The 22,199-nt window shown below is 40.5% G+C and overlaps 3 protein-coding genes across 3 annotated transcripts; 1 reads left to right on the top strand and 2 right to left on the bottom strand.

Moving 5' to 3' along the window:
- Window positions 1-8,111: 8,111 nt before the first annotated feature.
- On the bottom strand, window positions 8,112-11,622 carry LOC134801648 (facilitated trehalose transporter Tret1-like). The gene is made up of 5 exons (XM_063774266.1): window positions 11,581-11,622; window positions 11,337-11,472; window positions 10,736-10,881; window positions 10,096-10,221; window positions 8,112-9,313 (listed from the first exon to the last, which is right to left on the bottom strand). Exons 1-5 carry the CDS (start codon window positions 11,620-11,622, stop codon window positions 8,183-8,185), a joined length of 1,581 nt encoding a protein of 526 aa, XP_063630336.1. The 3' UTR covers window positions 8,112-8,182.
- Window positions 11,623-16,019: 4,397 nt separating this feature from the next.
- On the bottom strand, window positions 16,020-18,500 carry LOC134801402 (heat shock protein 83). The gene has a single exon (XM_063773934.1). It carries the CDS (start codon window positions 18,331-18,333, stop codon window positions 16,183-16,185), a length of 2,151 nt encoding a protein of 716 aa, XP_063630004.1. The 5' UTR covers window positions 18,334-18,500; the 3' UTR covers window positions 16,020-16,182.
- A 2,934-nt stretch (window positions 18,501-21,434) lies between these two features.
- On the top strand, window positions 21,435-22,199 carry LOC134801401 (protein lethal(2)essential for life-like). The gene has a single exon (XM_063773933.1). The coding sequence runs from the start codon at window positions 21,522-21,524 to the stop codon at window positions 22,107-22,109; it is 588 nt and encodes a 195-aa protein (XP_063630003.1). The 5' UTR covers window positions 21,435-21,521; the 3' UTR covers window positions 22,110-22,199.

Genomic DNA, 22,199 nt, shown 5'->3' with positions numbered 1-22,199 from the left:
CTAGGGAGAACATACCGAGTGAAATATTCCGGTTGTTTTTAGATCCGTGTCGGCGAGAGTGCGGGCGCCCCTGCGCATACTGAGCGCGGCGCGTGCGCCGCATGCGTTCCACATAGGGTTTTCAATGATCCGAAATGTACTTATGAAATTATCAGGATCGGATCCGGAACCGCAGATCTTCCCATACATTTCAGATCCGTCGTGCAAACCCTATTAGTCCCACAGTCAGCTCCACTATACTAGAGAACTATGTCCGAAGCTGGAGGTGACGGAAATACGTACAAGCGACGCCAACGCACGTCGTGACGAAAATATGAACGACACGAATATGGGCGACATCTTCAATTCTTCATACTATTTGGCAGCTACCAACAGTCAAATAACCCACTAGGGCGGCGCCAGTGGCGCCACAGTCATGCACGGAGCGAATAGGTCTATTACTGTCAACTGAAGTAGATAACTGTAGTCCGATACTGCAACAATTCTAATTTTTAAACATCATTATTGACGAGCTTATTATTATTACATAGAGTCGGACCGCGCTAGGTTTTCTTGCCAAGGGCTACCTACGTCAAGTATGGAGCTTATAGCAATTATAGCCCTTAATAGTAGTAGTAGTATTATTGTACAAAAAGACATTAAAAATAACATAAAATTAGTAAGAAGTACAAAGGCGAACTTATCCCTTTGAGGGCTCTTTTCCAGATAACCTTTGAGTAGATGAGAGGAAAGAGTGAAAAGAAGGTGACAAATGCAGCAAAATGTACAACAAGGTACCAGAAGATAAAGGATATAAATACATACAAATTTTATAGGATAAACATACCTAAACACATTACACAATAAAAACTTTTTACAAAAAAAGCAAACCGACTTCAAAAAGGATGAAATAAAATATTATCCTTTTTGAAGTCTATGCGTTACCAACTGATATGTTTGAAGTCGGTGCCAAGCCAAATTTTGAAGCATACCATGATTTTGGTGCGATTCGATAAGGATGTACCTACGTTGGATTGCCTTACACGACGACAATGAACATACTTTCTGTAGGTACAGTCGACGTTAAAAATATGTTTACACTTTTCGCCTTATAACAAAGGTGTAAGGTGCAAAAGTGTAAACATATCTTTGACGCCGATTGTATCTAAGAACACACCTCAGAACACACGATCAAACCTTCTTGGCGCAGTCTGTACCATGTTTGTCGGCACATTAGTGGAAATCCAATGCATTTTTTTTCCGTCGTATTTTTTAAAGAGCATTTCTTACTATTGCTCGAACAGTCTATAGCACGCAAGTGTGAGATTGGGACTGAGTAATTTCCCGTCCCTTATCCAGAGGACTACATTTCAAAATATAAAACAATTCAAGAAATTTACCTTCTTGCCAAATTTCACCTAAAGCGGTTCAGTTGTTTAGCCATGAAAAGGCGACAAAGAGGCAGACAGAATTACTTACACATTTGTAATAGTTATTAGTACAGTTCTAATGGGATTTATAGCCATAAAGCTGATTATTTTTGACTGGTATTGTTACTACTTGGCTTGGCACCGACTTCAAACATATCAGTTGGTAACGCATAGACTTCAAAAAGGATAATATTTTATTTCATCCTTTTTGAAGTCGGTTTGCTTTTTTTGTAAAAAGTTTTTATTTTTCCATTTTTAGTTTTAACGCATTGTTAAGAGCGCGACGCATGAATGAAAAACAAGATCATGTTTAACACTAAATTCGTGTACCTATTTCTTTAATAAATATGTAATCTGGAATTTTCTCGAGTCCGTCTGGGAAATTATAATTCCTGTCACTACTACACTAAATCCATCCTCCGCCCCACCACTGACCCAATCCCTCAACGCCCCGATCACTCAACCTCACAGCGCATCAACCCCTGATCCAGGAACCCCTCGACCCTGAACCAGAAATTTTCTCGAGTCCGTCTAGGAAATTATAATTCCTGTCAACTAAATCCATCCGCCCGCCCCGCCACTGACCCAATCCCTCAGCCCCCCGATCACTCAACCTCACAGCACATCAACCCCTGATCCAGGAACCCCTCGATCCTGAACCAGCAACCCTTCAACCGCCATTCCCCGACCCCTTAATCCCTGACCCCTTAACTCCTAACCCCCGATCAGTAGCCTTACCAGCTTACCATGAGTTTGACATTGATATATTCGCTAGCATGTTTGTAACTTGCTTCCTATGCATCTCGCTCGTACTAACCTTAGTGTGAGCGAGATGCATAAAAAGTTACATTTAGATGCATAAGACGTTAGCGAATGTGTCAATGTCAAACTCGTGGTAAGGCTACAGTTGCAGTACATCAAATTGGTGGTTTTCGGAAGCAAATGCTCGAGTTACTTTAGAAAACCCCGAAATCACTTAACACGTGCCTTTAAAAATTGAGGAGTTCCCTCAATTCCTCATGGATTCCATCATCAGACCAGAACCAAAAGTAATACGGAAACACCTTGGAGGTAACTTCTTCCAAACAAAAAAAGAATTACTCAAATCGGATCACAGGTGCCGGAGTAATCGCTGAACATACTTACATTTAAAGAAATCATCATCATTATCATCAAAGTAATCATCATCATCAGGTATACTTCATCAAATTGGTGGTTTTCGGGAGAAAATGCTCGAGTTGCTTAAGAAAACGCCCAAAACACCATGCATGTGCCTTTAAAAATTGAGGAGTTCCCTCAATTCCTCATGGATCCCATCATCAGAACAGAACCAAATTAAAATGGGACCAACTCGGAGGTAGCTTCTTTCAAACAAAAAAAGAATTACTCAAATTGGACTACGGATGTCGGAGTAATCGGTGAACGTACATAGAAAAAAAAAAAAAAAAAAATAGCCACAACCGAATACAGAACCTCCTCCTTCTATGAAATTGAAGTCGGTTAAAAAGGAATTGAATGGACATTATGTAAGTATGAGAATGGTAGATACCTACTTTTGACGCGTTGTCTGATCAACTACTTTTGATGACTGTAATTATAAGCTCAAATTACATTAGGTAGGTACTATCTCACGGACAACTGCTGCAATGGTTGTATAAAAGATGCAAGTAATGTTAGTGGGATGAATAGGTGACGGCCGTTTGAGCATGAATGCCCCTTCTGCGCAAGCGCCGTTCCCACGATAACACTGTTTTGTTGCTATTTGTGTTCGCTCAATAGGCAATATTTCCAACGAGCGAACATACGAATAAAACGAAATATACTCCATGCCTGCTCAAGGGTAATACTGCCAACGAACCAACATACGATACGACTTACAGTCTGCCCCACTACACATTGCCTCAAACGATACCACAACGGGTGGGTAAGTCTCGCTAGCTTAGAGCGGCGGGCTGGCATCCCGGATCCCGGAGTTGCGAGATCGAGTCTCGGCCGAGACAGCGAGTTTTCCCACTTTTCCTTTATTTATAAGCATTATGGTAGGTATCGAAAAGTCGAAGGCACAAGGCGCGGTAGGTCATCAATGCGTTGGTCAGACCTAGTCAAAAATGCATTCAATGAACCACTCCATGAATTTACAAGAAGGGCTACAGTACGGGAAGAACGGCGACGGATTGTGAAGCTTGCCACCGGCCCTGATATGACGACCACGACCACTCTGACAAGAGTGTGGCGACAAAGAAGAAGAATGCGGTTAGGTATAGTTTGCAGACGTTTCTGATTAATACAACATTAATTGTGACGTCCCACGGTCAAAGGTACCTTATGGCGGGTATGGAGTTATGCATACCCCAGTAATCTACAATAAATAAGCTATCGATAACACAAACGATCAACCTGCTAGGTTGCGTAGTTACAGAGATATGATTTTTTGAAAATAATGTTGTGAAATGAGCAACTTTACGATAGAGAAGTTTTAAGTTTAGCCGCCTAAAAAACTATGTTCCTGAAGTAAGTTACATAGTTGACTACAAATAATAATACCTTATATATCTGAGATTAAAAAAATATTGCGACTTGTTCTGTAATGCAAATAGAAACTTTTGATATCGACTGATTTATGTGTATACTAACCAATCTCTTGAAAATAAAGTTTTATTTCATTTTTACGATTGATTGCAATGAGCTCTCAAGATTTAAATTTTATCTATTAGAAAACGACACTGACAGACAGTTTAAGCAAAAAACAATACCGATTTAGAGGTGAAAATGTATTTTCTGACTTTTTCATATAAAATCACAAAATTGAATATTTTTACTTTTAATGTGACACACAATCAATTTTTCTGAGCACATATGAAAGAAATTCTGTCATTCAAATGAAATAAATCCTAAATCCCCAACTAAATACTATATTTAACCCCTTATGCCACTTTAAACTTACATAACAATAACAGTATTTGCTCCATACATTTACGAAAAGGTACCTTATGAAAATAAATCTAATAATACATCACTACAAAATATCAATCATATTACAGTTTATCTTTTATGAATAGAAAATATTAATTTACATTAAACTGCCCCAAATTTAATTAGTTCTTCGTCATAATAATCTTAAAAAAGACCAATAATTTGTATGTAATGAAAAGGTACCTTGTGGTCAAGTTACATGATGAGGCATGATGATGATGGAACAGTTAGGATAAACTAATAATATTTTGGAGTTAAGATGGTATAAATCGTCTATTTCTTATCAATAATATATTTCGGTTGCTATTGAAGATAAGCGGCATTGAGGTTCAATGACCTCAGATATTCCATAAGGTAATGCGTCGGGTATTGGCATTTTTCAGCAAACCAATGGCTGATTTACTGGATGCGACCAAACCAAATGAAGATTATTCTAGTTAAGAAAGACTTGACGAGAGTAACTTTGGTATAGGGTCAAACAGATCACTGTGTTATGTCTTTCCTGTAGACATACACAAGAGTTAAGGGCTATATAGGTTAATTTTCTTATTTAACCCTTATCCACGTGAAAAGGTCCTCCTTTTATTTAGAGAACTATGATAAAATCATTGCTTACATGCCCACAAGCTGTTAACTATTGCCCACAGGAGAGAAAAATGTGCTGTTCGCGATAACACACTAGTTTTCTCTCCTGTGGGCAATAGTTAACAGCTTGTGGGCATGTAAGTAATGATTTTATCATAGTTCTTTAAATAAAAGGAGGACCTTTTCACGTGGATAAGGGTTAAATAAGAAAATTAACCTTTATAGCCCTTAACTCTTGTGTATGTCTACAGGAAAGACATAACACAGTGATCTGTTTGACCCATAATAGCAATCTACTTGGATTTGTGATGTCGGTCTATGTACGGTTATAATATTTGCGAGGCGCCCCAACCAGAACTGAAATTATCAAATTAGTTTTGCAGAATGCTAATACAGTTACCAATCTACCAAACTTCTTTTCCCGTATTGACTAGTTTTTTTGGGAATTTTCAATCTTTTTTCCATAAGGTACCTTTTCTACTAAACTCTGAGACGACATTACTAGGTTTATAACTAACTTATAACAAAAATAAAAACAGGTAAACAAACGTTACGCATTAAGGTTTCAGATCACACAATAAAAAAAAATTGAGCATTTTTCACCTCTTTACAAAACATTTCATATCTCCGAAACTAGAAACCCTCATAAGGTACCTTTTCCCGTGGAACGTCACAATTTAGAGTCTGTTCGGAAAGAGAAGAGACTATACTTTATATAAGTACTTAAGTGATTTCAACGCTTCAACGAATTTCTAAGTTTAATTCATCGCCTCGAGCTGCATAATCACTTGCCATTGACCAGTGGCCGTGCACTTTTGCAGCTGGGTATAAAAAAGCGGTAACAAAGTGAGATCCCGAGAAAAAAGATGAATAAGCCGTTGTGATTATAATGTCAGCCGATGACGACAGCGGTAACAAAGCGGATAACATGTTTAGCTGGAAGTTGGAAGGTCTATCATAATAAGTCAGTAGAGCTATCATAATCACTTGCCGAGTCGTAGCCGAATATAAGAGAGAAATGGAACGCAAGAATTGGAACGCCTCCTGTGTGCGTTGGAACTCTCGGCGGTCAAAACGCAGAACTCTGAACGCAGAACTTGGAACTCCAGACCGCTGTCTGTCTGCGCGGGCTCTAAAAGGAATTTCCTCCAGCGGACGCTCTCTGACTGTGGAATGAGCTCCTTGCCGAGGTTTTCTCGAGGGGCTACAATATTGGCTTCTTCAAAAAAGAGTGTACCTACAGGTTTTTAAAGGGTCGGCGTATGTAACACACCTATAGATAGATAGATAGATAGATAAAATCTTTATTCAACCACAACTTACATGCTTTGTGACACAATAAATAATAACAAGAGACAAAAGGAAAGTTAACAAGAGACAAAAAAAATTAAAAGGCAACATACAATTTTACACTAATAGCAATAATAGCAATTTACATATTTGACATATTTTACATAAGTAGAGGGTCATGTGTTGTGGTAAAGAAATAGGCGCTGACTCAGCATAAAATACTGCGGAGACCGCAGCGCTGATCTTCCGTCAGAACCTTAAATAAACCTACAGTTATGAACGACCAGTGCAGCGCTAGTCGATGTATGTATGAAATATGTATATATATATATATATACATCGATATATATATATATATATATATATATGTATTTATATGTATTTGTATATTTGTAATTGTGGATAATATAAATATTTGTTAAAAATAGAATATACATAAATAGTATGTGTCGAGTAACGGTGTGTGTATGTGTGTGTGTACAAAGTATGAGATATAGAGTTGCAGGCGTCCATAGGCTACGTTGAACGCTTACCATCGGGCCGTATGCTTGTTTGCCACCCACCGACATGATAGATTTAGCTAGATAGCGCCTCATTAATGATAGAGTTAGCATTTTTGAGACGGAACGCCGCAGTGAGTTCGACAAAAAACGTGATGAGCTTAAGGCTCGGCCGCCAACCTCAATTTCCTACAACTATGTAGGTGCTGACGTGCCCAAAATGCGCTCGAGTATTTAGCAAGAAGATAGGGTACGTGAGCCACCTAAGAGCGCATCAGAGAGTGGATCAGCTACACTCTAATAACACGAGATAAAATTGCCTAGTCCAGAGCACACAGTCGCTGGGGCCGAAATCGGTCAGGAGAGCATCATCATAAAAAAGTATTATTAAGTAAGTTATTACTGCTCTTAAAGTCACGTTATGCTGGTACATACCATCGCACACACTGTTAACTGTACATCGGTGGACCTTATGCCTTTTGTTATAAGGTCCACCGATGTACAGTTAGGAGTGTAGCTGTTTGTACTCATAGAGAACTTGACTGACAATCGACCATGGGGTTCACGCACCACCGTCCACACAGTTAACTGGCAATTTTCAACCTTATTGCAAAGAGATAAGGGCCAGCTATAGTCAAAGAGTTTTGTTATACGACCTCGAGGTAATATTATGCCTGTCCGCGTGCCGAAGCGTGTGAAATTGCCTCTGAATGGCGTAGTACAACGAGACGATCAAGTTTAGTATGTGTCACGAGGGTTGAACAACCAACCACATTTCGCTGCCCCAATATTACAGGGTTCTATGTTTCACTTTTATCGAACTGAAATTTGAACATTGTCATAGTGACATTAAGTCGAATTTCAACTATCTTGAAAATGTAACATAGAACCCTGTAATATGGGGCCAGCGATTTATCGGACCTAACTTTGTATGACATTTGCAATGACACAGCGTGGAAATGTCATCATTAATGTATTTTTCTATGGAAATATGATGTTTGTAATGACACTCCCTGACTTTGTTCTGTTCAAGCCCGTGCAAAGCTAGCTTCGACGGACTCTTATTCGTCTGTGAAGTCGGCGGTTGGGAAAACACTGGGCGGCCCTGTCGTATTTACACTAGCAATTTTGATGAAACTGAAATTTTGCTTGTAGGTCTACAGTTTTTCATATTCAAGAAGATACTGGATAGTAAAACGTGTTACAAAAAAGCGGTAAGTAAATTAAAAAAACTTACACAACAATAACATTACCTACTTAAGAAGGTACTTTAATATTTCATATTAATTATCTTTATTTCTATAACCGGGTCCCTGGTAGCTGTTCAACGGCTCAGCTCGGGTGATCTGGCAGCTCTATTTAAGTCAAAATTATCAGTCAGTAAGACTTACATTTATATTTTATGTCTTTCCACTTAGTGCTGATTCAAGCAAGCATCTTTTCCTCTTCAGTTATATTTAATGGGTCTAATTCTTTGCCACGTTCACGTTCAGGCTCGAAAGGCTCTCCTCTGAAGCATTCCTCAATCTGCTGTAGCGTTCTGCCTCTAGTCTCCGGCAGCAGGAACAAGACCACAGCCAGCCCCGCTACAATGACCCCCGTGTACAGTAGATAAGCCCCTTGCAAGCCGATGCCAGATATCAGACCAGGGAACGTCTTAAGAACCAGCAATATCGATGCCGCTGATGCCACTATACTAACGCTGCCTGCCAAACTCCTGTATTGTAACGGATACACTTCCCCTGCTATCACGCTTGGCAGCGGAATCATGCCTACAGCAAATGATAGAACCTGAAGACTCACGAGTATCCCAGGGATCCACAGCGAGTCAAATGGAAGGTAGTTGTTGGCTTTAGCAAAAACGTAACCGGCCTGAGCGAGATGACTGCCAGCACAGAGAGCTCCCGTAGCGAACATCATCGTCCTTCTCCCAGTCTTATTGATCACATAAACAGCGCCTATATTGAAGATTAACCTCTGGATATCAAACGCCACCATCCAGAAATGAGCATCAATATCTGGGCCCATCAATAAATGCAAAATCACAGTTGAATACGAAGCAAAGAGCATCGGTCCTGAGAAGTTCGACATGATATAAACAGCGAACATGAGAAGAACAGGTTTGTTAAATTCTTTCTTTTTCACTATTGCTACAATATCCTTAAGTCCTTTGCTTATTAGTTCGTTCGTTCGTTCTAAATGCTTGCTAGTTTCGATCATTTTCTCAAGCTCCGGAATTTCTTCTTCTCCCCTCAGCCATATGAACACTTCTCTGCATTTATCATATTGTCCATTCGTCGCAAGCCAGCTTGGTGATTCCGGAGAGTAGATAGTCATGAGGAAACTGATGACAGAGAAGGATAGACTGATGATAGCCGTGTGTTGGAAGGAGAGGAAGGTGCCGACCAAGTGGACGAATAGGATGCCGAAACCCTGGGCGAGGGCGATGGTGGTGAGGAAGCCACCGCGGTTGCGGGGGCTGGTGTAAGGCCGAGCCACACCGGCTGCGTGTGCAGCACGCTGCGTGGCGTGCGCTGCGTGACGTGCGCAGCACCCCTGTCACACCGGGTGACGCGCACGTCACGCAACGCACGCCACGCAGTGTGCTGCACACGCCACGCAGGCGCACGCTGCAGCTCAGTCATGCGTGCAGTAAAATAAAATACGCCTGCGACAGTACCTACATCATGTTATTATAACTCCCGTGGCAAATGGAAGCAGCTCACCTAATGCCGCCATTGCAATTAGAGGAAAAAAAAATCTCATATTTGAATCGAGATAATTGAGAGTACATAATATTATTCACCGACGCACAATAGTTCACAATACAACAACCTTGTTTTCCAATAGTATCGTTAATACCTAACATCGATTTGTTCCCACAGGCGAAATTAAATTTTTATAAGACGTATTTTTTGTAATCTTTGTGCTATGTTGTAAATATACATTCGTATTGACGAACGATTTTAATTAGTTGTTCTTTTATCACTGAATCCATATTAAAAACCAGCACGCGCACCGGCCGAGTTGTAAATAAATACAAGCGAGCTGCGCGTGTACACGCACAGCACCTATGCAGCACCGAGCTGTGCGTGTCCGAACCTGCTCGGTTCGCCCTCTCATAGGGAACGCAGTTAAACACAACGTCATCACTGCACGCAACGAAGCGACGTTGCCGCTCCGCTGCGTGGACGCGTGCACGCAGCACGCAGCCGGTTTGTCTCGTCGGAGCTGCGTTGCGTGCAAGTCACGCGTACGCGCACGTCACGCACACGTCACGCAAGCGGTGTGTCCTCTTGTATGAGTTTTCGTATTATACAACGCATCAGGACGCGTACGTGCACGTGCACGTCTACGCATACGCATCCGGTGTGGCTTGGCCTGTATTCGCCCAGCAGCACCGAGCGCAGCGGCAGCATCATGCCCACGCCGATGCCGTGCAGGATGCGCCCGGCTAGCAGCGCCTGAAAATGTATACAGATATGTCAGTATTTATCTATGTATATTTAGTACCATTTCTGTTTGGACATAATAATTAAGGATTGCTATTTTGCTATCAGTTTACACAGTTCCATTTTGCTCTTGACAGATGTTTGATGGGTGGTGTCGACTTTAAATATCCAAGGGTGACGATTGTGCAGTCTGAAGGGCGTTCTCTGGTGGTACGAATGGTCGAAGACCGTCTAGACAACCTAGCAAGTAACGCTGGAGATATCTCCACGTACGTTACGTACGTACAGTCAACGGTAAAAATATGGGTGTACAAATCATCTCAAAAATATGTCCCATAACTCTTATGTCAGTGAAGTAAGAACTATGGGCCATATTTTTGAGTAAGTTGTCTACACCCATATTTTTACCGTTGACTGTACGTTATATAACTGGAAGTCCTAACTGGAGAAGGAGGTCTTTGGTTGGAGTCGGGGGCCGAGATCCGCTTCGGACGGTAATAAGGAAGGAAGAAATGAAAGTACCTGCCTCAGAGCTGGTGGCGAGGATCATGGCGAGCCAGCCTGCCAGCACGGGCACCGTGACGGCGTAGTGCGCCATCTTGCGGCCCAGCCGGCCCATGATCGGTGGCGTCATGAAGTTGCCAAAGAACATCGAAATCGCCGCCACCGATGCTGGAATTGATTCGCATCTTACATCGCGATACATTTTTACAAGCTTTAATTACTTACTATATTTTTTTAGTTTCACTTCACCCATTGCGTTGTCTGTCTGACTGTAATCAAATCTAGCAAGTTAATTAAATTTATCCCACTTCCCGGTTTCCGATCAAGCTGAAAATTTGCATACATATGTAAGATGTGTGATATGACAATGCAATATTCTGGTACGATCGAACTGGTCTGATGATGGAGACAGGACCAGGAGGTGGCCAATAGGAACTCTGTGATAAAACAATGCAACCTACTTGTGCTTGGGGTTGTTAGAATTGTCTCGATGAGTATTAGTTGCACTGGAAAGAAAAGTAGACTCAGCGATAAGCTTGCACCAAAAATGAAATTATTGGCAAAAACTTTATAACTTGGCATTTATTGATAAACGACTGTCACTTTGGACATAAAGTCCTTACCAATCCAGGACTCCATCTCCTTGCTAGGTCTGATGGGAGACCCTAGCTGGTGCAGCCGCGGCAGGAGAACCCCTGGGAACCCCAGGGTACACCCGATGCCGATGACGTTGCAGCATACCCCTGTCGTCACGAAACACTGTTGACAAAAATCATTTACAAAAACTACACAAATTAACACAGTTTTAACTTTTAAAACGTCCAATTCGACTTAAAAAGTTTAAAAAACAAATAGCTCTGTACTTACTTGTTTAACAAATGGAGAAAATCTTTCTTTGGATCCAGACATTATTTTTAATTTTACTTTTTTCTCCAATTTTGACTTCACATCTTTGTCAATTATTTATTTCTATCAACATATTTTATTTATAAATTAAATCTGAATGTTAGTCAATTAATTGTCCTAGAAACACCAAACATTTTGTCAGATGATACGTCTGTTCTCGGCAAAGACGTAACATACTCGTATATGAATATGTTATACGTAATGTAATAAGACATCACGTGGATAACACTAACGATAAGGGGTAGATAATAAAATACGTAGTTAAGGGGCTGTATCCTTGATGGATCGATTAATTGCGGGGCGTAGTGACACACGTTGATGAAGGACTGCATCGCAACGCTCAAGTTTCCACTTTTCAATTTTGGAATCTTTCGCTTGCTCGGGTACTCGTATCAATATTAGCACGAGACGTTAAACAACAACTTTGCCCCCTTGTAAAACAAATAACTTAATTACTTATATATTAAACTCTCTCATTTTGTGTAAATTCGTGTATTAAAAATTTACTTAAATAAATATTAAAATCAAAATTCTTATCTCCATACTCGTATATATTTTTCTAACACCTGTCCTTTAACAAAAATTATATAATTTAAGCAGTCGTGAGTCATGGTAACGTTAAAGTAATTTTATGGTTTAACTTACGTATGTATTATATTTTTAATACATTTGCGCGACATGTTTCAGAGTGTCCATTTCCAAGCACGTTTGTAAGCTGAAGATAGTAAAACCGTGAGGCCAATTCAAACTTACCTAGATGTAACATCAAAATGATATCTAACATTAATAACCAAACCATCGAACTACGGTGCAATGAACCGCCTTCATCTGCCAAGAATTCTCTATGCAAAGAGTAGTATAATATGTCTCTATGTCAACTATTTTATAAATAAGTAGGTACACTTATATATCGTAACATAGTTCACGGCGCAATATCATTCAGAAATCAGTAAATTCATGAAGTAATAAATAACAAATAACTATATCAAGCCATAATTAATTTATGTTAGATATTGTCGCGCAACTATTTTATGTATTTTATTATTTTGATTTTGGTCCACATTAGCGCCTGACACTTTTTGATGAGCAAAAGCTTCTAACTACATAAATACTTGCATTAAAGTTTCGAGCAGGAGACTATACCAAATGAAATAATATTAGCTTTGTACGGGTAATTACATATGTATATTATTAAATATAATATCCATCCCTTTCCAATATAATAGATATGTAGAATGTATAAGCCAAAAATAGATACAACATACAACAGCACCATAGTCTAGTTTTCTAGAAGCTTCGATGCTACCCTATTGATCTGCTCTGCTCTGCCTGAATGTAGGTCACGCCCAAGTAGCACAGATTAGCTGTATAGCAGCCGCATAATGAAGTACGAATACGCTTGAAGCTGGAATATAAAAGCTGCATAAGAGCTGTATATGCGCCTTTTCAGCTTTTATAACTCTTAAATGGGCACAAATTAGGCAGCCTTAAGTTCACATAGCTACTTAAGAGCGTTGTAGCAGCATTTTAACGGAATTATAAGGGGTAACATGAGTTATAAGAGGTGTATATTGACTGGGTAAGAGACCACCAGTTACCCTTTATTCAGCTAATATGTCACATGTGCGCCCTAATACCGGGAAAGATTGACGTTGGGCTGAATAAAAGATAATTAATAACATACTTTTACACCTCTGCCTTAAAAATCAGCTATTATATTTAGTATAGTGACGACGAACGCAGAGGTGAACATATTCATATTGAAGCAAAAACGTTAAGCGCAACGACACCATAAGTCATTTTGTTAAAGTGTTTAGTTAAATGTTTGTACATGATCTTTTATATATGAATTCGAGAAAGATGTTTGGGAATGCAAGTTTATTGACATTATATATATACATTATCTAAGAAAATTTCAGTGCGCCGCGAAAATAATCAGTATTTATTTAAATTAATGATATAAATAAGCTATGTGTAAAAACTATTTCAGTGCTTTGGACAGAATTATGAGATAAAAAGTTAATAATACGTTATAGGAAGTACTAATCTAATGATTTAGGTTAAGAACTCAGGCACAAAACCTTATTGTTAGCCTTAAATGTTGGAAAAGCGATTTCAATTTTGTAGGTTATATACAATAAAATGGCGGTCAATGTTAAAAAGCAACGTGAACCGTTAAAATTCTTATATGGAGCATACAACTGTTATATATCTGATAAAGATACTTAAGTGAACCACTATAAAGTCCAAGTCGTTATTTCGATACACTAGTGAACCTCTAAACAGTTATAAGGCATCTTGTGAACGTTTTAACAGCCGCTATGCAGACAGTCCCAATGGTAGTATAATAGGCTGCTTAGCGGTAAACATGTTCAGCGCTAAGCCGTATTATGCGCCACATGTGTTCGATTATACGTCTATTGCTTTCATAATAGTTCACTCGTTCTCCCTTATAATAAGTCAGCGAAATAACAGCTGCTTTAGCGGTAAACATGTTCAGCGATAAGCTGTATTATGCGCCCCATGTGTTCCATTATACGTCTATTGGCTTCATAATAGTTCATTCGTGCACCCATAAAAGTCAGCGTAATAAAAGCTGCTTAGCGATAAACATGTTCAGCGATAAGCTGTATTATGTGCCACGTGTGTTCCATTATACGTCTGTTGGCTTCATAATAGTTCATTCGTGCTTCCTTAAAAAGTCAGCGTAATAAAAGCTGCTTAGCGGTAAACACGTTCAGCGATAAGCTGTATTATGCGCCACATGTGTTCCATTATACGTCTATTGGCTTCATATTAGTTCACTCGTGCTCCCTTAAAAGTCAGTGTAATAAAAGCTGCTTAGCGGTAAACATGTTAAGCGACAAGCTGTATTATGTGCCACATGTGTTCCATTATACATCTATTAGCTTCATAATAGTTCACTTGTGCTCCGTTAATAAGTCAACGTAATAAAAGTCCACAATTACCTCCTTATACAGCACATGGCGTAATTTTATCCACTAAACAGACCTTATAACGGTTAAAGCATTTGATAACCCTTAAAGCTGTATAGGGTCGTAGCAAATATACCTTTATATCACCCTTTGCGTATTAATGGTAGTTTTCAGAGCCGTAATGCAGCTTTTAATCAGCCCTAAGCTATATAAATATCACTGAGATCTATTATACAGCTGTAGGACCACGAGTGTGCTCTTATAAGTGTCTTAATACGCACAGAGCGTTAGATAGAACTAAAAGTGAGTAGTTATAGAGCTATCTGTGCTACTTGGGCGTACATTTGATTAAATAGCACTAAAGGCTCCGTCACACATGCGCGTTTTGCGGGCGGCGCGTGAGCGGGGCGCGCCGCTTTTACATATAAAACGCTCACGCCCCGCCCGGAAAACGCGCCTGTGTGACGGAACCTTTATTCTGTTACTGTATTTTCTTAAAATTTACTCTTGTAAAATACATTGTGACAAAGAAATACACATTTATTTGCTTAGATCAGAAAATCAACTTTTCATTAAAATTAGTTCAGTAATTCAATCAGCCGTGAAAAGATAATTTTAAGTTACTATCGTTTCTGATGGTTCAATGATTTAGCACATTTGAAATAGGTATAGCTTTGTTTAGTTGAATTTGACAAAGCTTTGTTGTCTCGTGAGTCAGCTTCCTGTATGAGTTTTATGTTGTATGGTATGACTCAACTTTTTGATATGAGCAATTTGTTTCCATACAAATTGCAGTCCGTCTATGGTATCGGCCAATTGTCTCTGGTAGGGCTGAGCTAGAGTTAGACCAAGATAAGTCTACGTCTGTAACGATTTTGATAGCATACGCAGTGCAAGTGTTATTTATAAATACGTCATAATACTCATAATTTCATAGAAGTTTGACGTTTAAAATAACACTTGCGCTGCGTGTGCTATCAAAATCGATGCTGACTTTTCTTGGTCTAGGTAATAAGGCGAAAAATGTAAGCATATCTTTGATGTAAAACCAGCATCTATTTGAGACTACAAAAGGAGACATTGGATAAGCGATTCTGGCTCTGAAGGATGCAGAGTTGCTGACAGTACAGTCGACCAATTTGATTCCTAAGGCCACTATAGGACCATGTTAATCATTATTTTATCTTCTATATTACAGGGCTTATACATTCATGCTACGTCATGTCATGTATCTAGTAGAGCGACAAGATTCCATTCTAGTGGTCTAGGAATCAAATTAGTTGACTATATGATTAGATTGATCTACTTGTTGGCTAGTATGCAAGTCTCTTCCAAAAATAGCTACATATTACAAAACAATATTTATTTTTAGTAACTATTTGTCTAGAGTATTTTGTGATAAGAATATTAGCTATTTTTGGGTTAGACAATGCTTAAATAATGTATCTGATAAAAAGACAGAAATAATTATAAAATTTCTTTTATTCGAAGACAACTGAGCACTTAAAGCAGTGAAAACAAAATAGTTGTTACCATTATTAATGGTTTGGAATTGTTTGAACTAAATCAGTCTTTGGCTGTACACTGGTGCACAAATCAATTAAACCAAGAACTATAGGCGGGTGGTTTAATCGACCTCCTCCATGCGGGACGCGTCATCAGCATCTCCCTCCAGCGGGGGAACGTCTCCGGCGCTGGCCTCTTCTACTTGGATAGGCTCATCCTCATCAATGCCAAGACCGAGCTTGATCATCCTGTAGATGCGGGAGGCGTGCACCTGAGGCTCATCCAAAGCGAAGCCAGACGACAGCAGAGCAGTCTCGTACAGCAGGATGACCAAGTCCTTCACAGCCTTGTCGTTCTTGTCAGCATCGGCCTTCTGTCTGAGCGTCTCCACAATGGAATGGTCGGGGTTGATTTCTAGATGCTTCTTAGCGGCCATGTAGCCCATGGTGGAGGTGTCGCGGAGAGCTTGGGCTTTCATGATGCGCTCCATGTTGGCCGACCAGCCGTACTGAGCGGTGACGATGCAGCACGGGGACTCTACCAGCCTGTTTGAGATGACAACCTTCTCAACCTTGTTGTCTAGGATGTTCTTCATGACCTTGCAGAGACCCTCGAACTTTACTTTGTCCTCCTCACGCTTCTTCTTCTCCTCCTCATCCTCAGGCAGCTCCAAACCTTCCTTGGTGACGGAGACGAGGGACTTGCCGTCATACTCCCTCATTTGTTGGACTACATACTCATCAATGGGCTCGGTCATGTACACTACTTCATAGCCGCGCTTCTTGACTCTCTCAACAAAGGAAGAGTTAGCTACTTGGTCGCGGTTCTCGCCAGTGATGTAGTAGATGTGTTTCTGGTTCTCCTTCATGCGGGAGACATACTCCTTGAAGGAGCATGCCTCGTCACCGGAGGCAGAGGTGTGGTAGCGCAGCAAGTCAGCCAGCTTGGAGCGGTTCTGTGTGTCCTCGTGGATACCCAGCTTCAGGTTCTTGCTGAACTGTTCGTAATACTTCTTGTAGTTCTCCTTGTCCTCAGCCAGCTCCTCGAAGAGCTCCAAGCATTTCTTAACCAAGTTCTTCCTGATGACTTTAAGGATCTTGTTTTGCTGGAGCATCTCTCGAGAGATGTTCAGGGGCAAGTCTTCGCTGTCAACCACACCCTTAACAAAGTTCAGGTACTCAGGTATGAGGTCTTCACAGTTGTCCATGATGAATACTCGGCGGACGTACAGTTTGATGTTGTTCTTGCGCTTCTTGTTCTCAAACAGGTCGAAGGGGGCTCTGCGGGGGATGAACAGGAGGGCGCGGAACTCGAGCTGGCCCTCCACGGAGAAGTGCTTGACGGCGAGGTGGTCCTCCCAGTCATTGGTGAGCGATTTGTAGAAGTCACCATACTCCTCCTGGGTGATGTCGTCGGCGTTGCGGGTCCAGATGGGCTTGGTCTTGTTCAGCTCCTCGTCCTCGGTGTATTTCTCCTTGATGGTCTTCTTTTTCTTCTTCTTGTCCTTACCATCTTCCTCCTCGTCCTCCCCGACGTCCTCGATCTTGGGCTTGTCGTCCTCGGTCTCGTCTTTCTTCTCCTCCTCGGCCTCGTCGTCGGAGAGCTCCTTCTCGCGTTCCTTCTCAACCACGAGCTTGATCGGGTAGCCGATGAACTGAGAGTGCTTCTTGACGATCTCCTTGACCTTGGACTCCTCCAAGTACTCCGACAGGTCTTCCTTGATGTGGAGGACGATCTTTGTGCCGCGGCCGAGCGGCTCGCCGGTGTCGGGGCGGACGGTGAACGAGCCCCCGGCGGCAGACTCCCAGACGTACTGCTCGTCGTCGTTGTGCTTGGAGTGTACGGTGACGCGGTCGGCCACCAGGTAGCACGAGTAGAAACCCACGCCGAACTGACCGATCATGCTGATGTCGGCGCCGGCCTGCAGCGCTTCCATGAAAGCCTTTGTTCCAGACTTCGCAATGGTACCCAAGTTGTTCACCAAATCGGCCTTTGTCATACCGATGCCGGTGTCGATGAGGGTGAGCGTGCCCTCGCTCTTGTTGGGCACGATCTTGATGTACAGCTCCTTGCCGCTGTCTAGCTTCGACGGGTCGGTGAGCGACTCATAACGGATCTTGTCCAAGGCGTCGGAGGAATTTGAAATTAACTCACGAAGGAAGATTTCTTTGTTCGAGTAGAATGTGTTGATGATGAGTGACATGAGCTGGGCGATCTCCGCCTGGAAGGCGAAGGTCTCCACCTCCCCCGATGTCTGCATATCTTCAGGCATTTTCGTAGTTTTCACAGAGATTCTTCAAAATATACAACACTCGGGAAACTTTTCTATGCAGAATAACGTTTATTCGCCCGGTTTTCACTTATAATAGAACACGTGTTAGATCGCGCGTTGATTCGCAGTTTCAGTCTCGCTTGTATTTGATTCAATGACGGCGCGGCAAACGTCAACCGGCTTATATAGACAGCGCTCGCAAGAGCCATCTGTGTATGAGTAGAAAATTCTAGAGATTTCTCTGGGGATCAGCAACCTTTGGTTCGCGATTATAAAAAATGATGCAATTGTACACACACGTGGTGATGAGTGATGACTGATTAGTTTTAAGATGTTGAGAATTTTATATTTATGTTAAATGAAATATAAAACTATTACGTTTTAAATTGCTTCCGGTTTTATGATTAGTATGAGTTTATGTTTATGCAAACATTCAATTTTTGACGTGATAACGTCTTACAAATTGATGAACACCGGTAGCATGCACGAAAAAGTGTCACGTTGTGGACGGATCTCCATGGTAACGTTGTGGACAAATCTCCATGGTAACGTTACGTAATATAATGGTAATGTTTTCTTATGACGTTATCACGCAAAATTATCGTCCGTAAACCGACTTTATAGACAACCATTTTTTTTTAATAATTAGTGTAGAAGGTACGAAGCATAAATCAAAAAATTACGTGCTGCAACTCTAGACCAATGTTAAACAAGAGTACGTAGGTTTAAAACTAGAAAATACAATAAAAAAGCTTTAAATAATCTCTTGAAAACAAAAAACAATACATAATATAATAGGTATATTGTTTACCAATTATCTTTACTTCCAATTTACCCATAAACCCATATCCTGTTTTTGTACCTAATTTGCATTAAAATGACAGAATTGACAGATCAATTGAACAAGTTGGAGCAATTAAACTGTCATTTTACCATATGAGATATAAGTTTAGTAAGCACAAATCTACAAACAAGCTATTGTATTAAAGATTTTCAAAAACAGAATCAACAAAAAAATCTATGTAATTATCGAACCTGCTCAAAAAATTTTAACGAGAATCGGTTGAGAAATGTAAAGAAGAACATCCGGACATACGAAATAATTTTTGCCCAACCTTAAAAAGAGACCTTCGCTTTCGCTCGGTCAATAACCATTTCTGTTTAAGAAATAGCAAAAAAGGTTGAGTGTACCACAACTTATTTCATCAGTACATCTACTCAACAAGAGATGGCGCACAAAGCGCTCGCGAACATTTATACGAACTTTTCTAGAATGTTCCAGATTCTTCTGGAAAAATGATAAAATCTCTTGATTTATGACCGAAAATATATTGAAAATCCATTCGAATAAATCAGAAATAATTAAATAAAAATAATTGTAAAGAGATTAGATCAAGTTCCATTCAAAATTTGGCAGTTTTACCGTAACAAAACAATCGTCTAGAATGTTCAGCCATATCCGGCGTTTAGTTTGACTTCTCGCCGCAGTTGGCGCTAATGGCATCCGGGTTAGTAACTTCTGGTGCATTCTTTGAAATGTCGTACCGTATTGATTAAATGCATTTTCCAAATTTTGTTTTTTTTTTTCTAGCTGGGAACGACTTTGAAAAAATCTAAACAGCCTAAATAAAACTTACTCAAATGTACAAGTAAACAATATCTAGACTCCAGAGAAAAGGCATGAATTGAACTCTTTTATGTTGTGATTGTGATTTATTTTTAGCAAGTACCGGTACAAGGTACATAATGGGTACATATGTATGTTTTGACGGAATCCAGGAAATTTCTAGCAAATGCTATTATAAAATAAAAATAGACTTTTGTTTTTATACCTACCCCAGATACTAAAATGACAGTCCCATTGGAGCCATTTATCCAACTATCTAGGACACCTAACCTAGGTCGCCTAGGTGTACTTACTAGTAGCACAGATTATTTATAATAGTTCTTACGAATTAGTAGTACAAAATTGGGAGGTAAGTAATGGAGGTATCGATATTTTCAGAGATGACCGTACCCATTCTTCTTCTTCTTCCTCACGTTATCCCTCAAAGTCCGTTAGACCAAGAGGAGTCTGCAAGTTCTGCAACTCTGCAACGATTTTGATAGCACACGCAGTGCAAGTGTTATTATTTTTTAAGTACGTCATAATTTCATAGAAGTTTGACGTTTAAAATAATACCTAAGTACTTGCATTGTACTACGTGTGCTATCAAAATCGTTGCTGACTTCTTGGTCTAACACCTACCTACCTAAGTAGGTACCTAGGTATATTTGTGTCATATTAGTCATATCATATTACACGATAGCGATATTAAATTTGCCTATGCCCATACGGAAATTACAGGGCCTTGCTTGCCTAGCAACTGGGGTTAATGTAACGGTCAAGTGCGAACAGAAAAACCAAGGACACTCTTATCATTTATCAACGTGACCAACTACAACTAGGAACAATGGTTGACTGGTAGAGATTTCGCACCTCGAACCAAATCCGTAATTTCGCCGGCCGGCTGTCTTTTGTTTCACTTTTTTTAGACCTCGTGCTACACGTGACATTCAAACACGAACACGTGCGTATAATGTTATGTTTTTTAAAGAATAATAACAGGAATCCTTCTCGATTTTTCTACCATAGTGCGGCACAAACGTCCCCAACCCTTCAACCTAGATACCGTGGGAATATTCGCGAAATATCTCATTGCCCTTCATAGTTCATACATAAAACAGGGTCGTGCTGTACAGTGACATCTATTGGGGAATAGTAGAACTTTATTAAAATACATAAGATGTATGTGCAGTTTTTTGGTTTCATAGCCTACCAAGTCGTATAGAAATATTATCAAACTAGGTAATTAACATAATTTGGAAAACAAAAAGCCAAATAGATAAGTTATTAAATGCCATGAGTTTTTTCTGTATGTTTGATTTTTAGCGCCATCTACCAGCAGATAGCTGCGGCATGTAGTTACTATAGGTTGGTATACTCTCGACTTTTCCTGAGCGGTCACAATAGTTCCGCTATTTCCCGCTAGGTGTCACTTTTATCAAGAACATTCTTGTATTTTCTCGAATGAATTTCCGACCCATATAAAGATGACGGCAGCAGCGCTCGGCGTCATTCCATTGTAAGCAAGCGAACCAAGCGATTCAAGCGATTCTCAAGCGACTCTACAAGTGATTAATCTGCAATGGCGCTCTTATTACTCGATGAATTACGTCCCCGTCGTCTTCGGGACCAACTTTTTGGTCTCGATTTGTCGCCGGACGATTTCCTAATGGACATTTTCGACCGGCCATCTGTGCAGCGGCGCCACTCTCGTCCTTGGCGAAATTTGGCTCTGGCGGCTCGGGATGTCGGATCCACCATCAAAACCGACAAAGACAAGTTTCAAGTCAACATGGACGTCCAGCATTTCGCTCCTGAGGAGATTTCTGTGAAGACAGCTGACGGCTGCGTGATCATTGAAGGAAAACATGAAGAAAGGAAGGATGAACATGGATACATCTCCAGGCAGTTCAAACGAAGATATACATTGCCTGAGGACTGCAATCCTGACACAGTGGAGTCCAGATTGTCATCTGACGGAGTCCTAACAGTGATAGCGCCTAGAGCGTCGGAGAGTAAAGGCGAAAGGGCGGTCCCTATCACCCACACCGGACCGGTGAGGAGAAAGCATCATGATGAAGAAGATGGAGAAGAGAAGAAACTGGAGAAAATGGAGAATGGAGAAATGGGAGAAAAGGAGAAATCGCCGCAGAAAAAGAGACGACGCTAGATGCTAGGTTAGGTTTTAGGTTTTGCTTAGGTCATCCCATTCCAGTATTTTGAAGACTGATTTTTCTAATAAATGTTTCGTTAAAATTAA

The sequence above is a fragment of the Cydia splendana genome, chromosome 22 (genome assembly GCF_910591565.1).
Source record: "Cydia splendana chromosome 22, ilCydSple1.2, whole genome shotgun sequence".
Taxonomy (NCBI): Eukaryota; Metazoa; Arthropoda; class Insecta; order Lepidoptera; family Tortricidae; genus Cydia; species Cydia splendana.
Note: the sequence above shows the minus strand (reverse complement) of the source record. Positions and strands in the feature narration are given on the sequence as shown.

What these genes read in the sequence shown, in the direction of transcription:
- LOC134801648 (XM_063774266.1), bottom strand. Translation starts at nt 11,622, where the DNA reads ATGTCTGGATCCAAAGAAAGATTTTCTCCATTTGTTAAACAA. An exon ending in GGAGATGGAGTCCTGGATTG is followed by an intron (nt 10,882 to 11,336) that starts GTAAGGACTTTA and finishes AATCAATTCCAG; the next exon opens with CATCGGTGGCGGCGATTTCG. An exon ending in TCCTCGCCACCAGCTCTGAG is followed by an intron (nt 10,222 to 10,735) that starts GCAGGTACTTTC and finishes ATACATTTTCAG; the next exon opens with GCGCTGCTAGCCGGGCGCAT.
- LOC134801402 (XM_063773934.1), bottom strand. Translation starts at nt 18,333, where the DNA reads ATGCCTGAAGATATGCAGACATCGGGGGAGGTGGAGACCTTCGCCTTC.
- LOC134801401 (XM_063773933.1), top strand. Translation starts at nt 21,522, where the DNA reads ATGGCGCTCTTATTACTCGATGAATTACGTCCCCGTCGTCTTCGGGAC.